Source organism: Coccinella septempunctata, chromosome 1 (genome assembly GCF_907165205.1).
Source record: "Coccinella septempunctata chromosome 1, icCocSept1.1, whole genome shotgun sequence".
In the NCBI taxonomy this organism is placed as follows: Eukaryota; Metazoa; Arthropoda; class Insecta; order Coleoptera; family Coccinellidae; genus Coccinella; species Coccinella septempunctata.
Genome location: NC_058189.1, coordinates 45,042,926 through 45,054,906, shown reverse-complemented (window position 1 = coordinate 45,054,906; position 11,981 = coordinate 45,042,926). Strand labels below are relative to the sequence as shown.

Sequence of the window (11,981 nt, the reverse complement as noted above, 5' to 3'; positions counted from 1 at the left end):
ACACCCACCTCAGAAAGACGACGACTGAGAATTCTATGTGAAATTTTATCAAATGCCTTACTGAAGTCGGTGTAAACAGCGTCAACCTGCAAAAGCTCATCCATTGCCCCATCCAAAATTCATGAATAACAAAAGGTTAGTCTCTATGGACTTTCCCTTCAAAAACCCGTGCTGTTCTGGGATGAGCATAAACAAGTTTTTCAAGGAGTTTGGAAAAGACGCATAATTTGCTTATGGGGCGGTAATTTTCAATAATAGATCTATCACCACCCTTGAAAATTGGGAAAACCGATGCAATCCTCCAGCGCCGAGGGAATCTGCCCATGCGGAGGGAGAGATTGAAAATATGTTGGTGGAAGGCATAAAGCAGGACAATTTCGTACAAAGTATAGGGAGAAAGTTCTCCCGCGTAAATTCTCGCACTATGAATCGCGATGACGAAAATTAATTTTCTTTCAACATCGTGATTGTGGAGAAGAATTATGTAGGTATGGGGTTTATTTAATGTTCTCGATTAATAATATTTCGACAATGTGTTGTTGGTATATTCTTTTATTCATAGACGAACTAAAACTGAATGAATCTAAGGAACATATACATTTTCTCTACCAAAAACAGTTCCTTTGGTTGTAATACCAAAGAGCAAAGATTATAGAGTTAACTCTATAATATTTGCCAAAGAGTAACTCTTCGTTAATACAAATGCAGAATCAAATAGAACTCACGCAGACGTCTTATTCTGGAATTTAGATTATCCGCATTCATCTCATCGGCCATGCCATGCCGTCCCTCAGACGGAGTGAAACTGCAAAATGGTTGCAGACAAGTTTGAGGAATGCTATAAAAAATTTTATATGGTTTTATCATTGTGTTTTCGATAGGGTTTCCGACTACTTAAATGATGTTATCAATGTTTTCTGCGGAAAATCTTTGTCAACGGCTTCATTAATGCTTATAGGGAGTTTTGAGGTAGTATTTCAGATTTTAATGGCAAAATTTATCATCGATTTTACCTTTTACATTGAGTGCATAATTTCAAAAGTTCCAGTCTAGTGCAACATAAATTTTACCATGGAATTCGCTATGGAAATGGGCGGAAGTAGAAAGCACGAAAGCTATATAGCAAAAACTAGTGCAACACATTCATTCATTATTCAAAAAATAGGTTAATTGAATGTCAGTTTTTGACGTGCATTTCATGTACGGTTATGGAAAAAAATAGTTCTCGAAACTTTACAATGCAACTGAAATTTCAAAATGGAAAGTAACAAGGATGAAGCTATTCATTGTATTGAAATTGCCGAAAAATTCATAGGGCAAAAGAATGCAGTAAAGGCTCGAAAATATTTGAGAAAGTCTTTGAAACTGTATCCTTCTGAAATTGCTCAAAGTGTGTTTGAGGTGTTGGACACGTTCTTTCAATCACATTCCTCAACATGTAATGGCAATTACATGTCTGAATATTTCAGATTTACTCATTTCCATAGAGGACTTACCTCAATATGAAGCAAAACCGTCTGCACAGTTGAGAAAACAGAATTCATCCAGACCTGGAAGTCGTCCCCAAACAGCCGAAGAACTAGATCGAATCATTCATCAGATACTAAATACTGACAATTACTATGATATGTTAAAAATAGAAAATAGTGCCACCGAAAAGGACATAAAAAAGTCCTTTAAGAAGTTGGCCCTTCTACTCCATCCAGATAAAACTAAGCATCCTGGCGCAGGTGAAGCTTTCAAGGCGATAAGTGAGCGATTATTGACTTTTTACTTTTTTCGCCATATATCTGATGAATTTAGCAAAATAGTCGTTTATCGGAGTGAACGCATAAAAGTTACCCTATACAATTAGTAACATATAGAAATACTATAGCTAATATGAAATAAATAAAACGGCCAAATTGAGAGAGACTGATATACCTACCTAATGATATACCTACCTAATGATTATCGTTTCTGCAGAAAATGGGGATGGATCATGTACATGAATAGTTATTATCAAGCTAATGAATGTGTGAAAAAATAATTTTGCTAGCTATCTGGAAGTGAGATTTTATGAGGTTTCACCAGAAATATCCTAAAGTTTCTTAGTTGGGACGCCCTGTACATTTTTGCGAATTTGAAAAGCTGTTTCCAATGCGTACGCGCGATAGAAACTTTTTCGTCAATTTTGGCGGTAAATGCAGAAATACCCAGATCTAGTTATGATAGAATGTTGGGGGAACTTATGTATTTCAATCGAATGAAATTACAACATTCAACGTTCTACATTATGATTTTGCCAAGAAAAACACGATAGGTTTGTGGAAATAGAATTATAGGATATACAGGATGGTGCAACGAAAACTTATTAACACCTGCGTTTTACGTCTTTAAATGAATATGTGGAAAATCTCTCGGACCCATCAATTTGTGGTTCAAGGGAAACAGTTTTTTCGCTTTTTTCATCCCCGTAACTTCAACCCTCTAACGGGGGAAGCACAACCCCTTGATTTTGAATATAGATGAAGGGTGTTGTGATAACTCATTTTGAAGATCGTATCGAGTACCTACTATCTGACCCTAAAATGTCGCTTCAAAATATTCATCGATAATGGAATGACAGGTAAAATAGTGGATTGTGGATATTTTGAAGCGAAATTTTAGGGTCGATACTATCTTCAAAATAAGTTATCACAACACCACTAATCTTCATTCAAAACCTAGGGGCAAGGGGTTGTGCTCAACCCTGTAAAAGGGGGTTCTTCTTCTTCTTCTACGTGCGGTGCCCCACCGGGCTGAACTGAGGCCTCGTGACCCATTGTTCGTCCGCTTGTAGTTGGAGAGACTTACACTCTGTGACATGCTGACAAAAATGCCACAAGTCGACAGAGAGGTGTCCCTCTCACCATAGGAGCTGTGGGTGTTCTGTTTCCTAGATGTGTCATCCTTAAGTCCTCAAGGTTGTTACAGAAGAACAAAATGTGTTCAACCGTTTCCTCCGTGCTCCTGCACCAGCGGCACAGGGAACGGCTAGTCAGTCCCATTCTATTTGAGTTTTTGTTAAACAAATGGCCAGTCATTGCTCCAGTCACTAGACTCAGTTGTTTCCTCTCAAGAGCTAAGAGTTTTTTGACCTCAGGCACAGAGGATGGTCTCTCAATGAGAAGCCTCGACTGTCTGAGACCACTTTCTATGCTCCATCCAGAGGAAAATTTCCTGTCCAGCCAACTATTAAAGAAGTTCTTGACAGATGTACGACAGATAGGCAGCGCCGGTCCTGGACCTACAAAAGCTGAGCGGGCTCCCTGCTTTGCAAGTTTGTCTGCCTTCTCGTTCCCCGGAAGTCCTGCGTGAGCCGGGCACCAGACAACTTTCACAATGTTATCAGATCCTAGCCCCCGCAGAGCCTCTCTGCATTCCTTTACTAGGTGTGAGTTAACCCTTTCCTCAGAAAGGGATTTCAGGGTTCCCTGACTGTCACAGCAAATATAGATGTGTTTTCCGGAGTACCCTCTGCGGATATTCTCCAGTGTGCAGGCTAGAACAGCATACAGTTCCGCTTGCACTATGGAACAGTCCTTCCCTAGGGGGATGGATAGATTGAAACGAGGTCCCACAATTCCCACTCCAGTCCCTGTGGGCATCACAGAGCCATCAGTGAACCAAGTGGGACCTTCGGGCTCAAGAAGCCTGTTTGGTGTAGACCAAAGGTCTCTGTCAGGGACAATTACCCTGTAGGGTTCGGCAAAATAGAAGCTGGTGCCCGCGCGGTCCCCTCTATGGAGAAGGGATGCGTTGGCATCCCTCACCATCTTGAGAGCCCTCGCATGCCCCCTGAATAGTCCTCTATCGCGCCATTGTCCCTGTTCCCAAACTCTAAGAGCTGTCTTCATGGCCACCTGTGTAACTGCAAGGTCCAAAGGTGGTAGTCCCAGCAGACACTCCATAGCTGCCGTAGGGGTGGATCTCAGAGCGCCTGTGATGGCTAAACATGCGTTCCTCTGACATCTAGTCATAATGGTGCGGCTGGAATTCTTCCCCATGGAAGTCCACCACACCAGTGATGCATAGGTAAGGATAGGCCTCACCACTACAGTATACAGCCAGTGCATAATGTGTGGTTTGAAGCCCCATCCTTTTCCAAGCACTCTCCGAGTAGACCAAAAAATTACATTAGCCTTGCTCGATTGGATCTCAATGTGTTTGTTCCACAATAACTTGTGGTCCAGTGTCACACCGAGATATCGAACTTGCTCGGATAGGGTGAGCCCAATCCCAAACAAGCTAGGAAGCTTGATGTTGTGGGGCACCCTCCTCCTAGTAAAAAGAACCATCTCTGTTTTACCAGGGTTGACCGAGAGTTCGTTCCCTAAGCACCATCGTTCAATCATACGCAGGGCATTCTGCATCAGATCGAAGATGACACTGATTACCTTACCTCTGATCAGTAGGACAAGGTCGTCCGCATAGGCCACAACAACGAGCCCAGCCCTTGTCAGCTCGACCAGGAGCCCATTCAGGACAAGATTCCACAGTAGAGGTGATAAAACACCTCCCTGCGGACATCCCCTTCCCGGTGAGCCCCAGATTGTCGAGCCGCCTAGCCGAGCAGTCATGCTGCGATCCCTCAGCAGAGACCTCGCCCAACGACAAAGTGTCGGTTCCACGCCATGTTTGGACAACGCAGCTTGCATCGCGCCAAACGCAGTGTTGTTGAATGCACCCTCTATATCCAGGAATATAGCCAGTGTCCATTCTTTGTGATGTAGTCCGTCCTCAATGCAGTTGACTACCGAGTGAAGAGCAGAATCTACTGATTTGCCTATTTGGTAAGCATGCTGGCAGGGGTGTAATTGGTACGTCTGTAACGCACCGTCCCTGATATATCTTTCTACCAGTCCAGGGGGTTGAAGTTACGGTAATAAAAAAGCAGACATTTCCATATCGGAAATCGGAAAATCGAGGTGTAAAATTTTCGTTGGACCATCTAATCATGCCAACTGCTGGGTTTATAATTGTTCTCCAAGAAAAATTAAAACAGGCCTTCGCACTCCAATGCATTTCATAAAAAGAACAGTTCACTCTAACCTTTTGGAATAGGTAAAAAAGTGTTTAGAAAAATTGTGTCTTTGTTGACAATATTTTGCTGAAGAAAATTCGAAATATATGATTTATTTTACATGTATTTCTACAAAATCCAGGCAGCATGTGAAGAAATAACCTATATCATAATCTAAAACAAACAGCTCATTGTGTAATTATATTCAAATATGACTTTTATATTTATATGCCGAAACCTTCATCATGATATGAGCTGTTGATGAAGATCTTTTGATGAACCAATGAAAAACCATATTTATAATCAAATGAAAATGTTATAGGAAATGCTCTTTCGATTCTGACTGATCCAACAAAACGAAGACAGTATGATATTTACGGACCAGAAGCAGTGTTCGCTCCTTCTAGTAGCTGCAGTTTCAGATCCACTTTCTCAGGGAAGCAGGATGGTAATAGTTCAGAAAATGCTTCGGAGCACAATTCATCTGAAGGTGATAATGGTGGATTGTATGATAAAACTACAAAAGTAAGTGCAAATGTGAATGTTGACTATATTCAACTGATATTTCAGTCTGTCGATTTACGGACGTTTCACACACCTGCCCAAACAGAAAGTCCAATAGGAGGAGTCACAAACGAATACACGAGTATTCCCACGTCACGTCAGAACGATTTGAACGTTTCCGCGCAAAATCCTAATTTAGATTTTTGAATCACGCGCATTATGACGTGGTCTCACGTCACATCAGAGTTATCTGTATGCACCTTTATTGTCAGCAGATTTATTACATCGATTCATTGATGCCATAGTGTTTTATTAATCTATGATTGATGCGTAACATCGTTTTTCACGAGTTTACTCATTACTGAAATATATTACATTATTACATTGAGCAGTCAATTTAGCAAAGCTTTGCTGGTTCTTTTTTGTGAGAAGCGTTAGAATTATATAGAGAAGTCGAAGCATTCCGAACAATGCCTGATTTATTACTTTTAAAACATGAATAGTTGCGAAAAAATGATAGGATGAGTATAACACTAATACAGTTTACAGGGTGGGCAAAATTCGATGGGATTGAATGACAGCTCTATAACCGTAAAAGCTAGGGAAAAATGGATGGCACGTTTCCGACCTCGATTTTCAAAAAATTGACGGCACTTCGTACTGGTACCAGTGGTGCCTTTATTTCGTGAAGTAACAGTGATATCGAAAAAAAATGTCACATTCTACATACACTTTTTCATATAGAATGCAGTGGCGTAGTCAAAGATTTTTTTCAGTCCACCACTTCAGTGATACAGTGGTAACTTTAATTTTTGTGAATATATATGTTATTTTTACATATTCCAATCCCATATTTTCTCTGATTCAGAATATATAATATAAGTCGTATCTCTAATTGTTCTTCCAATAAAAAATCTCAAAAACTAGTTCGGTCAAGTTGGGACTGTTGGCAGGTCATTTTCATTGATAAAATGGTAATGATCTTTATGCTTCTATGTTGTGTCAGGTTATGAGAGATTTTTGAAGTGACTTTCATTCCGGATATTCGAGAAAATGCTTGGGAAATGAGGAAATTAGGAGAATTTCCATTACTACTTCATATTCACCAATTAACCTATACTATTATAGTAGCACAGTATTTTGTGAAAGTGTTGGAAAAGGCTGTGATACTAGATTAGATTATCTATTAGATGAAAATGTTTCGAAACATATTCAGGTTTATAAAATGTCATTCATTTCATATTGAAAAATTTTTCATCCTTTCGAATATCTGACATGAAAGTGATCTTCAAATCTCTCATATTAGTAATAATACGGAGGTTGATTCTTTGAAATCTACAAGGTTGTCATAATTTTAATATTTGAATAATAAACCTAAACCTAAGAAAATCCCCTAAAAGCAAAGCCTGTGTCATTTAATAACCTGACACAATTTGGGAGCATAATAGCTGTTTATGTAAAAAGTACCTACATAAATTAGGTTATGGACGAGTCCAATAACTTGGACAAGCCCATATAAAGCCCCCAAAATAAGATAGAGGGTTGCGGTTTTGGCCATTAACAATCTTTTGAAAATCGAGGAGATCGAAAACGTACCATCTATTTTTCCCTAGCTCTTACGCTTACAGAGCTGCCATTCTATTCCATCGAAGTTTGCCCACCCTGTAAATGAGTAAAATTGTTTTTCCAAGTTTTCAAATACCATTTTCTTTTCTTCAGTATGAGACTTTCACCCTGAAGTTGATATGGCCGATTATTTTTGCAATCATCCTAACCTGTGTGACAACCTCTTTCATGCACGATCCATCGTATAGCCTTCAGAAATCTGTGTGAGTGACCAAATAATATTTGCGTACTCTGAAAGTTCACCTCATATTTCCGAGCGATGTTATATGAGTTAATTTACAGGAAATACCCCATGCTGAGATATACCCATAACCTGAGGATACCTTATTATGTGAAAGAAAACTTCCTTATGGAAAATTCTGGTTTGGCGATCACTCAGTTGGACAACGAAGTTGAAATTGAAACAATTACGAACTTGCAGTACGCCTGCTACAACGAGAGGAGTTACCGTAAATGTTTTTCATTAGTTTGGTATAATCTTCGTCGAGTCTGAGTGATTTATTCATGGTAATTCGCGAGTGCACAGATAAACTAGATAGAGGTTGATGGAAACCTATGATTCGATTTGAAAATATTATGAAAACCGTACCCTTATGGTTTTATTATGGTTGAGTGGGCTAGCTGGGCAATAGCTAATACGGCGGCAGATTTTCGTAGGAAGAGATATTTTCGGGTAGAAACTTTACTTTGGGATCGATGATTGAGTACGAAATAGAAATGCCATCGCATCTCGTTCTCTTAATTAGAACTGACAACTTTGAGTGAGTTGAATAATACTGAAATTAAAAATTGCGGTTGAGTAATGTAGTGAATGAAAGGATCCTCCGATTTGTGCATGGAAAGTCTGGTGTCCATGAAAGCTCTCCGCTAAGTATAAGTATGTATCATCAGCTTCGAGAGACGCTTGCAGAAATGACGAAATGTTCCAGTTTTGTGTCGTTTTCTTTTCTCCTATTCAGACAGAATCCACATTTTACCCTTTAAGAAAGGAATCAATTATTTTGTTTAATTACCTCAAAAATAACTACACCTTGTCCAGTGGGAAGCCGTTTATATCATTGATACACTGACCGGGTTTCATTTTGTTACACCTTATCTTAGATACTGTTTTCTTCATTTGACACCTTCAAAGTTTTTGAACCTGCCTTCATTTTTGTGGTAGGTGATCATTGGTACTCCGAAACTATGGAATGTCAAATTGAAAATGTAATATGTATTGTCACAATTCAGTGTCATGAATGCAGCCTTTAGAAGATTAAATAATTCTTTATACCTTTTCTTCGAGAAATGCACATGAAGAAAGGAAAATTTTATCAACATTGCTCTGCTTGCAGGAAACTACTTGCTCGAGTTGGCTAGGGAGAGGAAAAATTCGAAACAGATATCTGATTTACTGAAGATGCGGTTACCTTCTTGTGAAAATTTGTATGAAATGCAAAGAGTTCTGTATATGTGATTTTTTTGATTATAAAATATAAACATACAAATAGGGTGCTTTTCACTTCATAACCAAAAATGTTGTAACTTCAAAACTATGACGGCTCAACACGGCTGTTCTGGAGTTCGCCGGTCCTATCTGGCATTCTTGGCTGGTGTGTAATATCTTTGGATACATCTGTGTATCTTTTATAAAGAATTGCGTTCGGTCAAAGTTCCCAATTTTTCGAATTTCACAGATATTTTTTATTTCTCGAAAACTATATTGCGAAATTCATTTCATTCGATAAAACCGTTTGTGAGAACTTGAAAATAACATTTTTACGTTTTTCAATAAGCTGTATCTTTTGAACCCAGCTGATTCGGAAAAAATGGCAAAGAAAAAAAAAGTGTTTCTTTCGAACTCAAGAATCTAGTGTGAAATATTTGTACGAATCAAAGACTCACCCTGTATGTGCTTCCAGCTACTCAGTTTCCTACCCCGTATGGTGATAAAAAATTAATTTATTGAAAACAGAGAAATAATAAATAAATATCACAACACGAAAACGAAAATATAATGATATTAATACAATCGTTATGCATTACACTGTGGAATGAAAACTGGGCTTCAGGCGTTGATAGAGAATCATCTTCATCCCCAAAATTTGAATGTCTGAAATATTTGGTCAGGGGAAGGGAGACGCTGCTGCATTAACCATTTATTTTTTGTAACTTGAAACATCTCGCAGAATATCTCTTCTTTCTCCAAATGCAATGCTGAATTGACCCACTTCGACTTCAGAATCATGTTTTGTTTTTTTAAAGAATGGAAATTCTTTTGAAAGATCTTCCGTAAATTTGCACTTTCTTCTTTTATTGTCCATCTCAAATATTCTTGAGAAAAATATTCAAATATTTCTCGGATGGACGTCTGGGCACCTTAATGTATTATATTTTCTATCAACATTTGTTTTCATTGCTGTCAAAGTTGTAAACAAATACCTACATAATTGAAAATGGTGAGTTGTGCATCTTGTGGCTTTACTAAATACAACACAAAAACAAACGGACGTTGGTAGAACATTTCACAGGTGAGTGATATATACTCTGAAGAATTAATTGACATGCAAAGGGAGGAGGTCAAAATATGGAGTCATACGTGAGATAAACTAAATAAGCGATAAATAAATTACATGAATTCAGAAAAGGCTATAACATTAGGAAGATTGGCTGTCATGAATTTCTTTGAGAAAGCGATCTCAAAGTCCCTTCTGTTCCTCTGTAATTCGTTTGAGATCAATCGTAATGATTGAGGCCTAGTACAGTTCAGATTGAAGCCGAGTTCGATGTTAATTCCCGTTCAAACAAAATCGAACGGAACCTTCAAAGTTGAGCTGTGTTCAACTTAGAATTCGGCTTTAAAATGAACTGTACAACTGGATCTTAAGATGATAATAATTTTGAAGGTCATTTTCCAAATTAGCCCAGTTTGGGGTCGTTCTTGTACGAATTCCTCATACTAGAATTTCGTAACGTTACTTGGAAACCATATAAAAGAAAGCTTACCAGATTGGACCTAAAAATAAATTTAAATCATTATTATTTACGAGGATGTATTGATATCTAGTTAGCCTAGACCAGTTCCATGCATAAAAATAATATTGCGTTACCATAGCAACGAACAATAACTCTTTAGAAGTGTCAGTGTGAAGTTTGAGGTCAAAAAAGTAGACCAGAGTTACGCAATAAATTAAAAGGAAGAAGATGTCCACCGAAATTGTGAAAATCGAAAAATTGGAGTATCGAGCCATCATCAAGTACTTACCTGTATTTAAAAGGGTTCAGAGGTAAGCAGATTTACGAAAATATGCTTAATACCCTTGGTGATCAATGCTCTTATTCCTATGCGACCGTGAAAAATTGAACTGCAATTTTCCATCGAAGATGATGACCGATCGGGAAGGCCAGAGTTTCTGTCTCAGTCGCCGAAAATATCGATGTAGTTCATGACATGATTTTATCAGACAGTCGAATTGGGCTGAAACGGATATCTGAAGCACTGAATATTTCATACAAACGCGTTCATCATACAGTTCACGTCAATTTGGACATGAGAAAAATTGCTGCAAAATGGATCCCCAAATGTTTGAATGTTGACCAAAAGCGTGCAAGGTTAGAAGCATCGCGTTTGATCTATGCTCGATTTGAAAACGATGTAGACTTCTTTAACCGAATTGTTACTATGGATGAGACTTGGGTACATTTCTACGATTCAGAAACAAAGCAACAATCGATGGAATGGCGACACTCTGGTTCTCCAAGACCTAAGAAGTTTCGTGTCCAAAGGCTGCTGGAAAAGTTCGTGTCTTGCTTTAGTTTTTTTGGGATTGCCAAGTAATCATGATTTATTCTTTGGATAAGGGTAGAGCAATAACCGGAGATTACTATTCGACATTACTTGCGACTCTACGGGAAAAATTAAAGAGAAAAGACGCGGAAAGCTATCCAAAGGTGTTTTGTTTTTGCAGAACAACGCCCCTGCATCACAAATCTCATGTTGCCATGCGAAAAATTCGTGATTTAGGGTTTGAATTACTAGAACACTCCCCTTATTCACCAGATTTGGCTCCATCCGACTATCATCTCTTTCCTCAACTGAAAAAAAGTTTAAAAGGTCGTAAATTTTCTTTCAACGAGGGGGTAATAAAAGCTGTGGAGGTCTGGTTTGCAGATCAAGAAGAAACATTTTTTTTGTTCTTGAAAGTTCTCCGCCAAGCATCATCAGATTCGAGCGACGATTGCAGAAAAGGTGAAAAGTTCCAGTATTGTATTGTTTTGTTTTCTCCTGTTTGGGGTTCAGAGAAAAACGTGCAGGTAGTCCAGAGTCGTGAAATCTTTTCGAAATTCATTGATTTTCATTGTTTTTTAGAAGTTGGCAAGTAGAATTCGAACTAAGATTTATTGATGAAAAATATCGTTTCTAGTTTTGCATTCTGCATGTATTTAAAAAAATTTAAGATTTAAGTTGATCGTCATCGACCAAGTTTTTTCAATGAATTCAATTGTTAAATTTATACACGAGTCAGATATTTTATTATATTACTTTTTTTCTTACGATAATTTTCGCGGCATAATTGCCATCATAAAACTCTCCTTGAATAATATATTATTTCTTCGTTGTTATTCAAGCGAAAAATGTTTTTTGGACGCTTTTTTCGTTTTAGCTTTGAAAATGAACAAAATGAAGAGACAGCTGAAAAAACGGCCTCAGTTTTTGACAAGCTATAACTTCGGCATCTCAGGGTGAAAATTCAGCATCACCAAAGTAATGTCGAAGTTATAGCTAGTCAAACTTAGGTAATTCATAAGCTGGTCCACATCATTTGCT

The 11,981-nt window shown here is 38.2% G+C and overlaps 1 protein-coding gene across 2 annotated transcripts; it reads left to right on the top strand.

The window, feature by feature from the left end:
- Positions 1-992: 992 nt before the first annotated feature.
- LOC123316037 (dnaJ homolog subfamily B member 1-like) lies at positions 993-8,657 on the top strand. 2 transcript variants are annotated; one of them, XM_044901950.1, is made up of 5 exons: positions 993-1,751; positions 5,367-5,569; positions 7,268-7,377; positions 7,457-7,623; positions 8,509-8,657. In XM_044901950.1, exons 1-5 carry the CDS (start codon positions 1,442-1,444, stop codon positions 8,628-8,630), a joined length of 912 nt encoding a protein of 303 aa, XP_044757885.1. In that variant the 5' UTR covers positions 993-1,441; the 3' UTR covers positions 8,631-8,657. The 2 variants fall into 2 exon arrangements, with proteins under 2 accessions (XP_044757885.1, XP_044757892.1); XM_044901957.1 differs by having other exon boundaries at positions 7,457-7,681.
- Positions 8,658-11,981: the final 3,324 nt, after the last annotated feature.

What these genes read in the sequence shown, in the direction of transcription:
- LOC123316037 (XM_044901950.1), top strand. Translation starts at nt 1,442, where the DNA reads ATGGCAATTACATGTCTGAATATTTCAGATTTACTCATTTCCATAGAG. An exon ending in TATAGCCTTCAGAAATCTGT is followed by an intron (nt 7,378 to 7,456) that starts GTGAGTGACCAA and finishes GTTAATTTACAG; the next exon opens with GAAATACCCCATGCTGAGAT. An exon ending in CTACAACGAGAGGAGTTACC is followed by an intron (nt 7,624 to 8,508) that starts GTAAATGTTTTT and finishes CTCTGCTTGCAG; the next exon opens with GAAACTACTTGCTCGAGTTG.